This window comes from Somniosus microcephalus, chromosome 17, assembly GCF_052327205.1.
Source record: "Somniosus microcephalus isolate GS21.2 chromosome 17, FLI_Smic_1.0, whole genome shotgun sequence".
NCBI classification, from domain to species: Eukaryota; Metazoa; Chordata; class Chondrichthyes; order Squaliformes; family Somniosidae; genus Somniosus; species Somniosus microcephalus.
This window is the reverse complement of record NC_141003.1, coordinates 48,595,723-48,614,306: the sequence shown is the minus strand read 5'-3', so window position 1 is coordinate 48,614,306 and position 18,584 is coordinate 48,595,723. Positions and strand designations below refer to the sequence as shown.

At 46.0% G+C, this 18,584-nt stretch overlaps 1 protein-coding gene across 4 annotated transcripts in view; it reads left to right on the top strand.

Moving 5' to 3' along the window:
* Positions 1-6,035: 6,035 nt before the first annotated feature.
* Positions 6,036-18,584, top strand: part of brd1a (bromodomain containing 1a) — a 57,347-nt gene continuing 44,798 nt past the window's right edge. Inside the window, exons 1-3 of one of the 4 annotated variants that reach the window (XM_086010307.1) lie at positions 6,036-6,722; positions 11,235-11,362; positions 14,519-15,900. In XM_086010307.1, the coding sequence (XP_085866433.1) occupies positions 11,333-11,362; positions 14,519-15,900 (1,412 nt within the window). In that variant the 5' untranslated portion in view covers positions 6,036-6,722; positions 11,235-11,332. The remainder of the gene's footprint in view (positions 6,723-11,234; positions 11,363-14,518; positions 15,901-18,584) is intronic. The other 3 variants (XM_086010308.1, XM_086010305.1, XM_086010306.1) reach the window with 3 other exon arrangements.

Here is an 18,584-nt window from a genome sequence, read left to right as displayed (position 1 = left end):
GTGTCACATTTGCCACTTTCCAATCCTCGGGCACCTCCCCCGCATCTAGGGAAGATTGGAAAATTATGGTAAGCCCTTCCGCTATCGCCTCCCCCAATTCCCTTAGCAACCTGGGATGCAAGCCATCTGGACCAGGCGACTTGTCCACTCTAAGCATACCCAGCCTTTCTAGTACATCCTATCAATTTTCACCCCTTCCATTGTTTCTACCTTTTCCACTTCTACCGATATTTTGTCAGCATCCACCTCCTTAGTAAACACCGATACAAAGTGCTCATCGAGTATTCTAGTCTTGCTCTACGCCTCTAAGCATATATCACCTTTGTCTCTAATAGGCCCCACACCACCTCTTACTACCCGCTTACATGCCGGTGGAAGATTTTTGGGTTCTTTTTTGTTAACCGCCATTCTACTCTCATATTCTCTTTGCCAATCTTATTTTCATCTTCACATCCCCTCTCAGCTTATTGTATTTGGTCTGGTTCTCCCTTGAAGAATTCACCTGACATGCATCATACACCTTTTTTGTTTCATCATCTTCTCTATCTCCCTCGTCATCCAAGGAGCCCTTGCTTTGGTTCCCTTACCCTTCCCTATTGTTGGAATGTACCTAGCCTGTACTTAGAACATCTCCTCCTTAAAGATCACCCATTGTTCCATTACAGTTTTTCCTGTCAATCTTTGGTTCCATTTTACCCTGGCTAGATCCTTTCGAATCCCATTGAAGTTAGCCCTATTCCAGTTTAGAAGTTCCACTCTAGATTGTTCCTTGCTCCTCTCCATTGCTAATCTAAATCTTATGATAGGATGATCACCCGTACCCAAGTGTTCTCCCAAAGACACTTGGTCGACCTGGCCCACCTCATTCCCCAGCACCAGATCCAGCAATGCCTCCTTCCTAGTTGGGCCAAGAACATACTGGTCAAGGAAATTCTCCTGAACACATTTCAGAAATTCCTCCCCCTCCTTCCCTTTTACCCTAGCATTATCCCAATCGATATTTGGGCAATTAAAGTCCCCCAATATCACAACTCTATAGCATCTTGCATATCTCTGCGATTTCCCTGCAGATTTGCTCCTCTACCTCCCTCTCACTATTTGGAGGCCTGTAGAATACCCCCAATAGTGTGATCATACCCTTTTTGCTCCTCAACTCTAACCAAATGGAATCTGTCCTTGTCCCCTCAAGAACATCCTCCCTTTCCAACACTACGTCTTCCTTAATCAGCACTGCCCACCCTTCCCTATCTTTTCTGAACACCTTGTACCCTTGAATATTAAGTGCCCAGTCCTCACCATTTTTAAGCCATGTTTCCGTTATTGCCACATATTGCCACATGGCTAATTGTGCTTGTAGCTCACCAACCTTATTCATCACACTTTGAGCGTTTACGTACATGAATTCTAAACCCATTTTTGAATTTTTCGTAGTCTTTTTTAGTCTGCTCCTATCTAATATGGTACTACTACCGCCTCTAGTACTATCTTCTCTAGTACTACCCAACACACTCACTCTTTTATGCACCTTATTCCTCTTTTCTACTCCTATATGCTGGTGCCAATCCCTCTGCCAAGCTAGTTTAAGCTCTCCCCAACAGCACTAACAAACCTCCCTGCGAGAATATTGGTCCCGGCTCTGCTGAAGTGTAACCCGTCCGGCTTGTACATGTCCCATCTTCCCCAGAAACGGTCCCAATTCCTCGGGAATCTAAAGCCCTCCCTCCTGCACCATCTCTCCAGCCACGCATTCATCTGTTGTATCCTCCTATTCCTGTACTCACTAGCACGTGGCACCAGGAGTAATCCGGAGATTACTACCTTTTAGGTCCTGCTTTTTAATCTCTCTCCTAGCTCCCTAAACTCTGCCTGCAGGGCCTCATCCATCTTTCTGCCAATGTCATTGGTACCATTATGGACAACAACCTCTGGCTGTTCACCCTCCCCCCCTCAAGAGTGTCCTGCAGCTGCTCAGTGACATCCTTGATCCTGGCACCAGGGAGGCAACATATCATCTTGGAGTCTCGTCTACGGCCACAGAAACGCCTGTCTGCTCCACTAACTATTGAATCCCCTTCCACTATTGCTCTTCCACTCTTTTTCCTCCCCCCCTGTGCAGCTGAGCCACCCGTGGTGCCGTGGACTTGACTCTGGCTGCACTCCCCAGAGGAACCATCGCCCTCACCAGTACTCAGCACAGAATACTGGTTGGAGAGCGCGATGCACTCTGGGGACTCCTGCACTATCTGCCTGGTCCTCCTCTTGTGTCTGGTGGTCACCCATTCCCTCTCTGCCTGCATACTCTTAAGCTGCGAGGTGTCCACCTCTAGAAACGTGCTATCCACATAACTCTCAGCCTCACGGATGCACCGCAGTGACTCCAGGTGCTGCTCAAGCTCTGAAACTCAGAGCTCGAGTTGCTGTAGCTGGCGACACTTCCCGCGCATGTGGTCGTCCAGGCTATACAAAGCGTCCAGGACTTCCCTCATGGCACAGGATGTGCATTCCATGGGACGGAGCTGCCCTGCCATGCCTCTATTTAATAGACTAAGAACTAACCCAGCAGAAATAAACTTAAAACTTAACAAAAAACACTCCCCAGCTACTCACCAATCAGCTCTTTCCCTTTATTTAATAAGCTATTAATTAACTTAGCAGAAATAAACTTATAAACTTAAAAATATATATATATACTCACCAACTACTGTACCAATTAGCTCCTTCCCTTGTGCCGACATCACTTTTTTACTGATGTGACTTTTTCCAAAAACTGCTTCTGTTTTGTGTCTCCACACACACACTACACATTGTACAATTCTGGTCACCATATTATAAAAAGGATAGAGAGGCACTGGAGAGGGTGCAGAGAAGATTTACAAAGATGATACCAGAAATGCGTGGGTATACCCATCAGCGAAGGATGAACAAGCTACGTCTCTTTTCTCTTGAAAAGGGAAGACTCACGGGTGACCTATTGGAGGTATTTAAAATCATGAAAGGTTTTGATAAGAGTAGCTACAGAGAGAGCATTTCTACTTGTGGGGAAGAGCAAAACTAGAGGCAGTCAATATAAGATAGTCACCAAGAAATCAAATAGGGAATTCAGAAGAAACTTAATTACCAAAAGAGTGGTGAGAATGTGGAACTTGCTACCACAGGGAATGGTTGAAGCAAACAGTATAGATGCATTTAAGATGTAGTTAGATGAGCATATGAGGGAGAAGTGAATACAGGGTTATGCTGATAGTTAGATAAAGAAAGACGGGAGGAAGCTCGAGTGGAGCATAAAGGCCGGCATGGACTGGTTGGGCCGAAAGGCCTGTTTCTGTGCTGTATATGCAATGTAATCCTGTATAATTAGACAGTGATTTTCAATCACACGTATTGCACCAACTGTTGTAAATACAGGTTGAGCGTCTCAAATCTGGAGTTCCGGAATCCGGAACGATTGGTGGAAGGGGTCCAGAATCCGTACAATGTTCCGGAATCCGGAACGATTGGTGGAAGGGGTCCAGAATCCGTACAATGTTCCGGAATCCAGACACCCTGAGGGAAGCTTACCAAAAACCAGAAATAGCGCAACCTGGGCCCAGGCATTTCCGGACTCGGAATGTGTTTCTGATGTCCGAAGTCCGGAAATATTGCAACCTGGGCCCAGGCGTTTCCGGACTTCGGACATCAGAAACACGTTCCGAAGTCCGGAAAAACCCGAAAACCAGCTCGGCCTCGGTTGCCGGATTCGGGACGCTCAACCTTATTTTTTGCAAGAAATTTTTAAATAAAAAGATTCTGAGACAACCCACCTCCCCATCAGAACAAAGGAACTGTCGATTGCTTTTGACCAGTATCGCCGAAGGTGCTTTGCCTGATTTGCTAAACATAGGAAAAACATTTTTTTTAAAATACAACACTGCTTACCAATGGAGATTTAAAAAAACTTCCTCCTTCTAATGTAGGGCATGGAAAGTTAAAAAAAAACTTGACAACTGTTTAAAAACCATCACTTTCCATAGAAATTTTGCAAGCAATCCTAGAAATGTCGGGCATCAAATAAAGATCGAAGCTCAACAGACACTGAAGGCGGGATTGTTTAAAAAAAAAATTGTCTTCCTCCAGTCAGCAGCTTTTCCTACTTGAGCAGGTCCGACCCACACACTGCGAGCAGGGGGGCAGCCCCAAAGCAGAGCAAGGCGAAGCCTCTCCCCGACTGTCCGAGAAAGGAGACACTGAGCCGTCCCGTTTACCTCTCTCCGCTGGGCTTCGGGGGAGCCCAGGGTACTGCCGCTGGAGTCGAACAGGAGATATAGGCCTAGAAATTCACTTTGGGCCCGCCAGCTGGCGTGCGCCCAAAAGTTAGCGCTGAGCACGGAGCCAGTTGCGCCCGTCAGATATTCGGTTTTTGCGCCCCAAGTCGGAACCGGGCGCTATTCCAGGGTGTGCCCGCCCCCGCTTGGGGCGCTGAAACTGAATTTCAGCGCTCTAGGCGCCGCTGCGCCACCCGCTGCGGAGCGGCAGGCTGCGGTACTGCAGGCCTCCTCCTTCTCTTAAGGGGGAGGTGCCTGCAACGGGGAGATCGCCGCTGGATAGTGCCGGCAAATGAGCCCGGCACCACGGAGAAGTGCCGGGTTCGCGGAAAGCAGCCGGCAATGCCGCGGGGGGGGGGGGGGGTGGAGGAGGCCGGGGAAGGAGGTGCGGGCAGGCGGCCGCCAAAAAAGCGCCCTACTAAGGCTACAGGACGGCCCCGTTTTCTGATCGCTGTTTGCAGCCGCTGCGGAAGAGGCGGCCGCAACTAAATATGGCGGTCGGGCCGGTAGCGGGGCACTGCGCACACCGATGACGTCATCGGTGGCGGCGCAGCGCTACTGGCTAACGCCGCCATTACCGCAGCGCTGAATATCGGCGAAATCTCAGCAAGTGGCGCAAAAGCCCTCTTTGGGCGAAAACTGGGCACAAAGCCTACTGAATTTCTAGGCCATAAAGTGCATGCTTCACGCTACCTACCATTGTGCCCAGGTCGTTGCAGCGCCCCTGTAATTGAAAAGAGAGTTGGCGCTCCATGGCCGAGAACAGAGCCACCGTGTGTGTGTGTGATATGACACCAAGCACAAACAGCAGAAGGCGCGCACGTCACCCCAAGCACCCTACCCGCCCCTTCAACCACCATCTACCCCACCTGTGACAGAGACTGTAGGTCCTGCATTGGACTCATCAGTCACCTGAGAATCAAATCAAATCAAATCAAATAAAATCAACTTTTATTGTCATTGTTAGTGCACAAGTGCAGTACAACGAAATGTAGGCTTGCGGCTCCCGAGAGTGTACAATTTGGATTAGGACACTTAAACATTTCAACATACATTTGTACATATATATTAGCATAAATATGACCATAATAAAGTGCATCGGCAGATGTGCAGGCTTTAGTGTTTATTTGTGGAGTTCAGTAGGATGACAGCCCTGGGAAAGAAGCTGTTCCTAAATCTGGTCGTACGGGTGCGAATGCCTCTGTAGCGTCTTCCAGATGGTAGGAGGGCGAACACACTGTGGCTGGGGTGGGTAGGGTCTTTGATGATGGACCGTGCCCTCCGTAGGCAGCGTTTCTGATATATATGTTCTATGGTCAGTAGCCGGGTGCCGGTAATGCGTTGGGCAGTTTTGACTACCCGCTGCAGGGCTTTCCGGTCATGGGAGCTACAGCTGCCGTACCATACCGTGATACAGTTTGTCAGGATGCTCTCTATAGCTATAGAACTCATTTTTAGCATTGAAGCAAGTCATCCTCGGTTCCGAGGGACTGCCTAAAGAGAGAGATGACATCGAGGAGGAAGCGGTTTAAAGAGCTCGATTGGCACAGTGCACACTTCCGCCACAACTGGTCTTTCTTGGGGGGGAGGGGCCCTTCGCGACCCGCTCTCATGGGGGGGAGGGGCCCTTCGCGACCCGCTCTCATGGTCATGGGCACCGCACGCCATATAAACCACGAATCGCCCCGCCGTCTTTTTTTTTTAAAAAAGGATGAAACGACACGTATGGAGGAACCCTCGCTCTGCTATTATTTAAAAACAAAGACTCTTTTCCCTCCTCCGCGGCTCGAGCTCCCAGTTACCAAGAAACCACGGGGTTTCCTTTCCCCCCTCTCGCGGAAACCCAGGGTTAACTGCGCGTGCGCGGGCGGTGGGGCCAGCAGGAGTTTGCGGCGACCCTTTTTTTTAACTCCTCCGCTGATTGGCGGTGACAGCTGCCGGCCGCTCAGCCAACGGCGATTGGCTGCCCAAGCCACGGGCGCGTGCTTGACGTCGACGCCTTGCGTCACCGAACACGGTGCATTGTTGTTGAAGAAGTGCAGAAAGGAAAATACACACACAGCAAAGACAGAGAGCGAGCGGGCGAGGGTGGGGATCGAATGTTGGCACGCTCCGTGGCAGTTGGCCACGAGCAGCAGCAGCAGCAGCAGCGAGGAGGGGCAGGCGGCGGCGCGCGAGCTCGAGGCTGAGCCGCCCCTCGAGCCGAGGCCGGGTTTGCAACGAAGTGTTTTTATTTGGATAATAAGTAGGGGAGGGGAAAAGAGAGAGAGGGGGGAAAAGAAAGCGTCTCGAGAGCGCGCGGACCGTTTCATGAACGTCTGGAGAAGCCGGAGCGGAGCCTGGGGCCTGCACGGAGAGGGCTCGCCGGTACAGCCCCGTGTTTGGTGACAACAGATTTTTAAAAAAAACACCCACTAGGCGGTAAGTTCGCCCGACGAGAGCAATCGGTGGCTGAGGCGACTGACTCGGAAGGAAGGTGTTTGGGTTTGTTGTGGGTGGTGGTTGGTTTGAGGGAGGGAAAGCCCCGCCAGTACCTTTTTTCGGCCCTTGTTTTGTTGGACGCCATTTTTTTTGTGAAGATTTATTTTACTTTGCCGGAGCCCTGTGGGTTCCGGGTGTGTGTGTGGGGCTTGCGCCGAGTTGAGGGCGGCTGCGGCTGCAGGCGCGCAGTTGGTGGGAGGAGCCGCGGCCGCTGCTATGGCTGGGCCTGTCGGTGGTGGTGGTGGCTGTTGAGGGAGGTCGGGCGAGCCGCCGCCGCTCATTCAAACAGGCCCGGGGAAATGCTGGGTGCAGTGACGTCACGGCCCCGGCCTCTGCACTCGGGCTGGGCTTGGGAGCCACTTCCGGGTTTGCAATCGCTCCCGCACAGGAGAGTAGTCGGCAGTCCTTTTTGGGGCCCAGTCACCCTCCCAAGTTCAAAAATTAAACTTCTGCGAGAATCCACGGCGGTGTGTGCGAGGCTGCACCCCCACCCATTTCCTACATCGTGTCGTGGAAATGAAATCGTTTGTGCTACTGACCGAATTCTGTTGCTGAAATGTGCGCTGGGAACTTGTTTCCTTAACTGGCCCATAAATCTTCAGGGCCTCTTTTTTTTCCCTTTACTAAGCAGAACTTTGTACTTGTATGCAAATGAAATTGTGCTGTGCAAAGCGTGTCAATTCCCCCCTGAATTATAGTCCTGTAATGGGAACAGGCCCCTTTCAAAAATCTCTCCACGTTAACAGCCACTGAATTTAACTTTTTAAAAAAAAAAAAAATTGTTGTCAGTTTGTGGAGGATATATATCCACGATTGTGGATGATTTCCTAATGTGAAATCATTCACAACCTTGGTATATGAATCATGTTCTATTTATGCTGCAGGCCTTTTTTTAATGAAGTGTTATTATGTTTTAGTCAGTACTGTAGATTATAACAACAATTTGTTGGCTAAACTTTTTTGAGGGAAGGCCGTTTGACTTCATCTATATGCACTTGATTTGGAAAGGAAACAGCATTTTTTCATATTTTTGGTCTGTTTCTGACAGTTGACATAATTTTTCTTCTTTGTTCTGATGCATAGATGAAATCAAATAAGTAAAATGTTGATTTCTGAAATCTTTAACAATGGTGTCACATTCCTTTTATTTGGCTTTATATATATGTTCTAGAATTTAAGACTGATCATAAGATTGTTCATTCTCATGTTACAGTTTCATAGAATGATAGAAATTTACAGCACAGAAGGAGGTCGGTGTAGGGACCGGGTGCTAGGGTTTGGATGATCAGCCATGATCTCGTTGAATGGCGGAGCAGGCTCGAATGGCCTACTCCTGCGCCTATCTTCTATGTCATTCGTCCCATCTTGTCCATGCCAGCCGGCAAAGAACTATCCACCCTAATCCTGCTTTACAACACTTGGTCCACAGCCTTGTAGGTTATGGCACTTCAAGAGCATATCCAAGTTCTTTTTAAATGTGATGAGGGTCTCTGCCTCTACCACCCTTTCAGGCAGTGAGTTCCTGACCCCCCCCCCCAGCACACTCCGTGTGAAAACATTTCTCCTCAAATCATTAGAAACATAGAAGATAGGAGCAGGAGTAGGCCATTTGGCCCCTCGAGCCTGCTCCGCCATTCAATGAGATCATGGCTGATCATCCAAACTCAGTACCCTGTCCCTGCTTTCTCCCCATATCCCTTGATCCCTTTAGCCTTAAGAAATATATCCAACTCCTTCTTGAATATATTTAATGAATTGGCTTCTACTGCTTTCTGTGGTAGAGAATTCCACAGGTTCACCACTCTCGGGGTGAAGAAATCCCTCCTCATTTCTGTCCTAAATGGCTTACCCCTTATCCTTAGACTATGACCCCTGGTTCTGGACTCTCCGGCCATTGGGAACATCCTTCCTGCATCTAGTCTGTCCAGGCCTGACAGAATTTTATAGGTTTCGATGAGATCCCCTCTCAATCTTCTAAACTCCAGTGAGTATAAGCCCAATCGACACAATCTCTCCTCATACGTCATTCCTGCCATCCCAGGTATCAGCCTGGTGAATCTTCGCTGCACTCCTTACATGGCAAGAACATCCTTCCTCAGATCCCCTCTCTTTGACCAATTACTTTAAATCTATGCCCCCTGGTTATTGACCCTTCTGCTAATGGAAATCGGTCCTTCCTATCAACTCTATCTAGGCCCCTCATAATTTTATACACCTCAATTAGGTCTCTCCTCGGCCTCCTTTGTTCCAAAGAAAACAACCCCAGCCTATCCAATCTTTCCACATAGCTAAAATTCCCCAGCCCAGGCAACGTCCTCGTAAGTATCGTCTGCACCCCATCTAGTGCAATCGCATCCTTCCTGTAATGTGACCAGAACTGCACGCAGTATTCTAGCTGTGGCCTAACTAGTGTTTTATACAGTTCAAGCATAACCTTCCTGCTCTTGTATTCCATGCCTCTGCTAATAAAGGCAAATATCCCGTATGCCTTAACCACCTGAACTACCTGTCCTGCTACCTTCAGGAATCTGTGGATATGCACTCCAAGGTCCCTCTGATCTTCTGCACTTCTCGGTGTCCTACCATTTATAGTGTATTCCCTTGCCTTGTTAGCCCTCCCCAAATGCATTACCTCACACTTCTCCAGATTGAATTCCATTTGCCACTGTTCTGCCCACCTGATCAGTCCATTGATATCTTCCTGCTGTAGCGGTTAATGTAGATCGCCACTAAATAAGAGAGTTTGACTTCGACGAACTATTAACAAGTTGTTTATTTACAGGAACAGACTAATTACATCAGGTAAGATGGCAGGTAAGATGGCTGACTAGGAGCACCGTGGTATAGGTCTTGTCCCAGCGGGGACTCCACGAGGAATGAGTTCGCAGTCCTGTGGAGAGTGTGACGACGTCATCACGCTCTGCTGTGTGTTCCCGCGCTTTGGGCGTCACGTGACCGCGTCGTGATGTCAGCACGTTCGCGTGCGCTTAGGCGGTCCCGTGACCTGCGCCGTTGCTTCGGTGCATCTCCCCGGTACGGAGGCTGGCCGTTGAGGCCGAGGTCGCGAAGCCAGGCTGTGCCGGTGCTTGCCGCGGGAGCGGGAGATCACGTCGCTCCCGTCGGCTGGCCGATGCGGCCGAAGTTGCGGCAGGCCGGGCTGTGCCAGCGGCCGTCATGGAAGGCCGAGTCGGGCCGGCTGCCGGCGCGCGTGCGTCACGTGATGCGTGACGTCAGCGCGTTAGGTCGCCTCTTAAAGGGGCAACGGCCCAACAGGTAAGTTATACATACATAAGTAAGTTAAGTACATACAGTTAGGTAAGTTAAAGGGAATTATGTGTCTCGATGTAAGGGACAACCAGTGGTACCACCACACTGCAGCTTTTGCAAACCATGTCCTGGACTCGGAAGCCCTTTATGTTGAGTAATGTCTGGAACATACACTTCTAACCAGGGTGTTGTGATGCCATGATAATTTGTTCGCTTCAGTTATATTTACAGTAACAGTTTCTAAAGTATAAAAAAATTAAAAAAATTCTTATTGCTTGACCTGTCCATCAGCATGGACTTACGGACTGTGAGGGAGAGCTTGGATCAGTTGTGTCCTAACAGGATAAAATTCACTATGTTGTCATTGCCACTAAAGATCCTCATTTTTTGTCTCTCTAATTCTGTTGTTTTTTCAAGTCCAAGCTCAATTGGAAAAATCCCTAGAGTTAGAGAAAGCATCTGTCTATCCATAAAAGGAACCTTGAATGTTTGATAACTCCAGCAGGTGCCCTTAGTTAGAGGGAACTACAAATGTGAAAGGCTTCCTACCAAATACATTGGGTGGAGTTTATTCACATCTGAAGATTCAGTGCAGTAGAACGGTGCTGAGCTAATGCAGGCAAACAACTGCAACCATTTTTAGGTGTCTTTAGTGCTGGCTTCTGCTGCTCAAAGTGTTCTAGTTCCAAATAAGCAGAGCTAAAAATCTGTGTTTCATGCAAATCTACAAAGTAAACTGCTGGAACTTTTGTAGAAACTGCCCTCTTTGGGGCCAGAGAATTAGATGCAAGCTTTTGGAACCATACGAGTCCAAATTGTAACCCAAACATGAGGGTTAAGATTCCTCTTCCTTTCCCCCACCCCCCAAAAAAAATCAAAAGCTCAGCATTCAATCTGCTGCTTTATTGTAGAAAGTACATCTCCTTTGAAGCTAAGGGAGGTTTGATACCAGAAATTAAAAACATCTAGGTGATGAGACAGAAGAAAAAGCTACCTGTCTCTCTCTTTCCTTCCCAGTAGTGACCATCTTCAAGTATTGTTGATGTCTGTGATGGGTAACTGTACTGGACAGTTTTTAGAGCTCTTTCTTTGTCAGATGCAGTAATATGGCAGACTGCCCCAAAAAATATCCTCCACAAAGCTTCAGTAGTAGTTAGAATCCTCATCAATGCTTTTGTCTTCTAGACCTGGCTGGCCTCCCATCCTCCACAAAATTTAGCTTATCCAAAACTCTGCTTTCCATACCCTATCCTGCTCGCTCATCAGCCCAGTGACCTAAACACATGGATGGTTTCAGCTGCAGATGGGCTAAGGTAGGGTGAATGCAGGCAATGTTAGAGGTGGAAGTAGGCAGTCTGTGTGGCGGAGCAGATACTGGGTTGGAAGGTTGACGAGGATGCCATGGTTGGATACGGTCTAATTCAGCCTGAGTCCGGGGGGGTGGTTGAGTCGGTGACAAGGGTACAAAGTTTGTAGCAGGAACTGAAGATGTTGGTTTCGGTTTTCCCATCGTGCAGTTGAGATTCACCCAAGTCTGGATGTCAGGCTTCAGTTTTACAGTACAGTAGTGGAGGGATTGAGAGGTGGGAGAGCTGGGTGCTATCAGTATACATGTGGAACTGACCCCATGTCTGTATGATATTGCTAAAGTTCCCACCTCTTATAGTGGGCACGTTGATATGTGATTTGCCCGCTATGAGAAGTGGGCAGTAAAACTGCATCTTTGCTACTGGTTATTACAATGACAACACTGCTAGCTGTAGGGCAGCACTGAGTGCTATGTATATTTTGGGAAGCAGGAGGGCTGCAAGAGAAAATTCATGCCTGCACGAGGGTTAAACAGCCCATCCTGTAGCATCTCTTAAGAATGGTCTAGTGACTTCTCCTCTGAGGTAAAGTGTCTGTGGGCTGCAAGGCTTTACTGCACCAAAGGGCTCAAGTGGTGTCATATGCAGCAGGATGTTATCCAAAACCTTTCATGGAATGATTGTTTTGATACTCACGGTCCAGGTATGTTATTTGGTATATGTCTGATCCATCGCTCCCTGAAATAGCCGGTCCTCTGCCTCCCCTCTGTATTCAACACTAACTACAAATAAAAGGTATACTAAAGTAACCAAAAATTAACATTGACTTATTTAACAGTGGGTATGATCTTCCCAAATTCTGTGAATATAGTTTGATTCCATGTACAAGGCTCTTTTGGCGATAGCATGGTTAGAACATCATTTGGTTTGAATTGATTTGTGCCTATCTTATCCTCATTGAATACGTGAGATTTCTATTGGCTCAGAACTGAGGAGGCAGTTCACGAAAGGTCTTAAGAGACAGGGATAGGAAAGTAATTGATTAAAGTCTACTAAAGATCTTAAAAACAATTTAAGTGGGTGGTCTTTTGTTCCCCCCCCCCCCCCCTATAGGATGATAGAAATATTTTATGTAGTTTTGAGCCTGGTCATTGAATGAGAAAAAGCATTTCTGTGTAAAATGCTGACTCTTCCTCCTCCCCGCGCCGCCCCCCCCCCCCCCCCCCCAAAGACCCTTTCCATGGCATTGCAAGTTGCTTGCAACTGAATTTGGGCAATCTTTGAAATTATTATTGAACCTCAGTCCTGGTGCAATAATTTAATAAATATGTTTAGTGTAATGTAACTTAGAAAAAATAACCTGGAACTTCCCTTGATGGCTCAGTTGGCAAAGTGAGTTATACTAGTCAGTAATTCCAATTTTGATTCTTGCTCTGTGGTGAGTTAGTCAATCTCATCTGGGGCAGTAATTGGGCACTATAGTGCGCCTATGTAAGAAGGGGGAAATTGATGAGTGTTCCCATTCCTAATCATCTTCCAGTGATCCCTGCTGGAAAGTCCGTATGTATTGGTTTGGTGAGGATAGAATCGAGCTTAACTGTGATGACGTTCTCAGTTGATGAATCTGCTGACGCCCACTGTCAGCTTGCATATGAAGACTTGGAAGTTACTACAGGCCTGTGGTACCACATTCTAGCACCAGTCAACTCTTCAGGAAAGGCACTGAGGCAAAATTGGCAAAAAAAACAATGTAATTTGAAAAGCTATCTATTAAGTATCACTTTCAAGTGATTAATGCAGAAATCAAGCAATCTTCATCCAAACTCTGAACATCTTTGGGTAGATACATTGTAAATTTTGGAAGAAACATTCATTCACACTAAGTACTTCTGTTGCCACAGTAATATTTTCACTGTAGTATAGATTGCTACAGGAATTAAATTATAAAATTTGTATAATACAATGCAAGAAAGAAAGCAACACTTCATCTTTGAGATTTGGAAACTTACTGAATATCATTTAAACAATTATTGATTAAAAATGATCTTCAAATATAATAAATGGTTGAACTTCAGAATCTGCAGGTAGTTAAAGCCATTAAAATAGCATTTTCAGTTTTATAAATAGGGACATAAAGTACAAGAGTTAATACAATGTAAGAATTTATATGAACCATTGGTTAGGCCAGTTATAGTACCTGTGCAGTTTTGGCCACATTATAGAAAGGACAGTAAAGCCATAGAGAGTGTACAGTGTAGATTCACCAGGATGATGTCTGGGCTGGGAAACTGTAGTGATGAGGAGGTACTGGGACTATATTCACAGAAGCAGAAAAGGCTAAGAGGAGACTTGAGTTTTTAAAATTATGAAAGGGTTTATGACAGACCTCTGGTTGGGGAGTCAGTGATGAGGGGTCATCAATTCAGAATTGCTACCAAGAGAATAAGGGGAGAGGTTAGAAGAAATTAATTTACTCAAGGGTTGTTGGAGCATTAAATGCTTTACCATAGAAGTAGTTGAGGCAGAGTTATTGCATCTTTTAAGGGAAAATTGGCTAAATAATTGAAGCTGCGGGCTTCTGGGAAGAGCATAGGGCAATGGGATTAGTTTTAGCTTGTTTTAGTAAAGAAGAAACAGAAAAAATGGGTTGTATGGCCGCCTTCTGTGCTGTATTGTTCTATGGGCTCACGTTTGATTCCTGATCTATGCAGTTAATGTGATTTCAGCTTGGCTTCAGTGCCCCTGGGATAGGAATGGCAAACACCAGTCCTGACCATGATCCAGTAACCCTTGCTGACGAGCACATTTGTAGACTTCAGTTGAGGGTAGATTTTAGCTGAGCTGCAATGTTCTCCAATTGGAAGCCTGTAACCACTTGCTATTTGGGCTTGCATATAAAGAATTGCCATGCTGTCAAGTTACTAGAGTTCCAAACACACATGGAGCTGTGTCACACCATGAGTGTCTACCTTTGGGAGAGGAGAAAAAGTGCAGAAAATTGGGGCTTGAGGAAGAATATGTCTCATTTGAACTGAAGTGGGAAAAGTTATGCAAAGGTGTTGGATTTGGTCTATTCTAACTTCTGAATAGTTCTTGCAATGTTTTGTAACTTTTTAACATCAATAACTGTTTTTGACTTTTTGATGAACTTTTTTTCAACAGACTTCCTTATTAACGATGAGAAGGAAAGGAAGGTGCCATCGAGGGACAGCAAGGCGTCCAGCTTCACCTTGCAAGCTGAAACATTCGCCAAGCCGTGAAATGCTGACGTATGCTCAAGCACAGCGAATGGTTGAAATGGAGATTGAGGGCCGGCTGCACAGGATCAGTATTCATGATCCTTTGGAGATCATTTCAGAAGATGACTTAACTGCCCAAGAAATTGTTGAATGTAACAGCAACAAGGAAAACAGTGAACGTCCACCTGTTTTCATAAAGACTAAAAGGTACAAATCTAATAAAGTGAAAAAGAAGGATATCACTATTCAGAGTACACACGGAGCTCCAATACAGGTGAATGCATTGCCAGAACCCAGGTTTAGAATAGTAGATTATGAACCACCTCCTGCTCCTCGTCGGCCTTCATCTTATTACAGGCTCATTGAGAAATCCCCAGAGGAGCTCAATAATGAAGTTGAGTACGATATGGATGAGGAAGATTATGCATGGTTGGAAATGATTAATGAAAGGCGTAAAAGTGATGGTTTGAGTGCAGTTTCACAGAATGTGTTTGAGTTCCTTATGGATAAACTAGAGAAGGAATCTTACTTTGAAAATTCTAATCAAGGTGATCCTCAGTCTATAATTGATGAAGATGCTGTTTGTTGTATTTGCATGGATGGAGAATGTCAAAACAGTAATGTAATATTGTTTTGCGACATGTGTAACTTAGCAGTGCATCAGGAATGCTATGGGGTTCCTTATATACCCGAAGGACAGTGGTTGTGCCGTCGTTGTTTGCAATCCCCTTCTCGAACTGTTGATTGTATCCTGTGCCCAAATAAGGGTGGCGCTTTCAAGAAGACAGATGATGGTCAGTGGGGACATGTTGTATGTGCACTGTGGGTTCCTGAAGTTGGATTTGCTAACACTGTATTCATAGAGCCTATTGATGGTGTCAAGAACATTCCAGCAGCCAGGTGGAAATTGACATGCTACCTCTGCAAACAGAAAGGGCTCGGTGCTTGCATCCAGTGCCATAAGGCAAATTGTTATACAGCATTCCATGTAACTTGTGCTCAACAAGCGGGTCTGTACATGAAAATGGAGCCTGTTAAAGAAACTGCATCCAATGGAACAACAACGTTCAATGTGAAAAAGACTGCTTTCTGTGCTGTGCACACTCCTCCAGGGTGCGTGAGAAGGCCACTAAACATTTACGAGCCAGCTGAAGTGAAAAATGGCATATGTAGAAAAGATTCACCTAACAAGGCAACTAAAACAAAGTGTAAGGCGAGGCAGAAGACAAAGAAGGCTAGGAAACTCTTAGTTGAAAAATGTACTGCTGTGCCTGTAATATCTGTCCCATGCATTCAGCCTGATAGGTGAGTGTTTTCACAACTTGTTAAATAATCACCTGGTTTTCATTTGGAAGTTTTGTGATAATTTGTAGACTATTAAATAAACCTAATGAAAAGTGAAAAGAAAATGTAATATCTATCTAAAAATTATGCTTCTATGTCCTTGTGTTTTTTGTTGTAGAGCCCCTTAAGTCAAACCGATTGGGAATCCTGATCACTTCCAACCTTTTTTGCTCGGCCAATTGAAGCTATGCTGCTACAGTTCAATCCGATCCTACAGCCAATTCTCTGATGCCATTTCTGAACCAATCACATTCCATCAAAAAAAATCTGTGGCATGCAGCCACCCATCCAATATATAAACTTTTAGCACAATTCAATAATACTTCATAGAAAACATTTTAATTGCCCTATGCCACCTTGAAATCTTTTCTTCTCTTCCCAACCCACACCACACACAATCAATAGCCTTGAATCTGTGTACATCCTCATCTGGTAGCAGATAACACCACGGCCACTGGCTAGGCTGCTCCTCACTTTCACTCCTGCAGCTCTCATTGCAGGAAGAGAGACGTACAGAAATCAGAGGGAGAGTGACAAATCGATTCAGAGAGCAAGGGGAAAGGAACGACATTAGGAGAGAGCAACAGAAACATAAAGTATAATGGAGAGAAAGCCTGATGGAAGCAGAGAGAGAAAAGGGACAAATAACACACCTAAGATCAAACCAGCTCTCGGGAGAAACTCCCAAACTTCTTGCTCGGCCTAGTATATTGAGCGCCTCCAACATGCACAAGCTGCAGTGCAGTGCCGTGTTCCTCTGACACCCAAATGTTTGCCATCCAAAAGGCGCAAAACTTTCCATCAGCAGAGCCTTGTAGGCCTAAAGCCCATTTTCCGAGCGCTCCTAGTCTTCCTTCACTCTGAGTAACCATTACAAGACCTCGCTGACATAGTGGCAGCATCAGCTCAGTGAAGGTAATCTACACAGCTCTATGCCCCAAATTACTCATGAGTAATGTGATGGGAGATCTACTAGTATTTATTGTGAATAATTGGATCTTTGTGTGCCTGTCTCAAACTGGACAGAAAAATAACAGGCTGAAAACAACGCAAGTTCCCTTCCTCCCCTCCACCCCGCCCCACCCAACGCGCACGCAAAAATAATTTAAATAAGCAGTACGGAAATTGCTAGTGCTTGAAGGAGAAGGAATGTCTTAAGTGGAGTACCTTTTATAGAAGAGATGATAAACATATCATTTACTTGACAGTTTTCCTGTTCATGACAACCTAAAGCAGTGCTTTTTCCCCCTGCTAGTCTGCTCTGAAGTCATCAATTATATACCCAGCTGACCGCAATATTTCTCCAGGTCAAACAGTCCAGATCCGTTCTTGGACCAGTTTGAACTTGTACCTCCCTTGTTTGTAATGGGAGTCACTGTAGAACATTTCTGACATCAACTGGAGTGACACCTTGGTGAGGAAACCCTGCTCATGACTCTCCGTGATAACAGGAATTGACGTTTTCAAAACAAATCAAATAAACTTGCATTGATATCATTTGATTAAGTACAGTCCTTAAGCTTTCCTCTTTAAGCTAAATTTCCATGTCTGTCAACAATAACTTGCAAACATCCCAAGGCACTTCCAGGAGTGTAATCAGATGCAATTTGATACCAAATCAAAGGAGGAGACATTAGGACAGGTGAGCACAAGCTTCGTCAGAGGTGGGTTTTAAGGAGGGCTTTAAAGGAGGGAGATGTTTAGGGTGGAAATTTCAAATCTTGTAGTCTGGATGGCTGAAGGCATGGCCGCCAATGGTGTGGTGCAGGAAATGGGGGGGGGGGTGCACAAAAGACCAGAGTTTGGAGGAAGGTTGTAGGGCTGGAGGAGGTTACAGAGATAGGGAGGGGTGAAGCCTTGGAAGGATTTGAACACGAGAATGAGAATTTTATAATCGAGGTGCTGGTGGACCAGAAGTCAATGTAGGTCGGCAAGCACAGGGGTGATGGTGAATGGGTCTTTATATGAACTTCTTAGGAGCACATGGCAGCAGAGTTGCTGTACTGTGACTTACTTGGTGAGTTGAGTACAGGGGTTATTTGGTTTGACAAACTGGAGAGTCCAGTGAAAATAGCAGGCAAGTTTTTCTCACTCCATATTACAAAATTTTCAAGAAATGGATGTTATAAAGGTATAGCTAATCAATAGAGAACATGGGCATAAGGGAGTATGCAAAAAAAAAAAAAAATTCCCTTTAGAGTATTGATGTGCCTTGCCCCTCCCATCTCTGTAACCTCCTCCAGCGCTACATTCCCCCCTTGCCCCACCATTGACTTGATACCTGTGTCTTTAGCCACTTAGGTCCCACATTTTAGAAACCTCTCCACCTCCCTTGCCTAATTTCAGACCCTCTTTAAAATTCACCTTTTTTGACTGGGCTTTTGATCATCTTTCTTAATATCATTTTTGATTTTGCACCCTTTATATTTTTCCGCCGCCTCTGTGAAGCTCCTTGGGTCACTTATCTACGTTAAAAGTGCTGTGTAAATGTAAGCTGCTGCATGTTACATGTGTATAATTTGGGGGATCAAAACACTGACCGTTTCAGAAATAAACCATAGTCACATCCTAACGCTTTGTTTATGGAGGTGGGGAAGGCCACCTCCAAATGGATAAATCCCCAGGCCCGGATGAAATGTATCCCA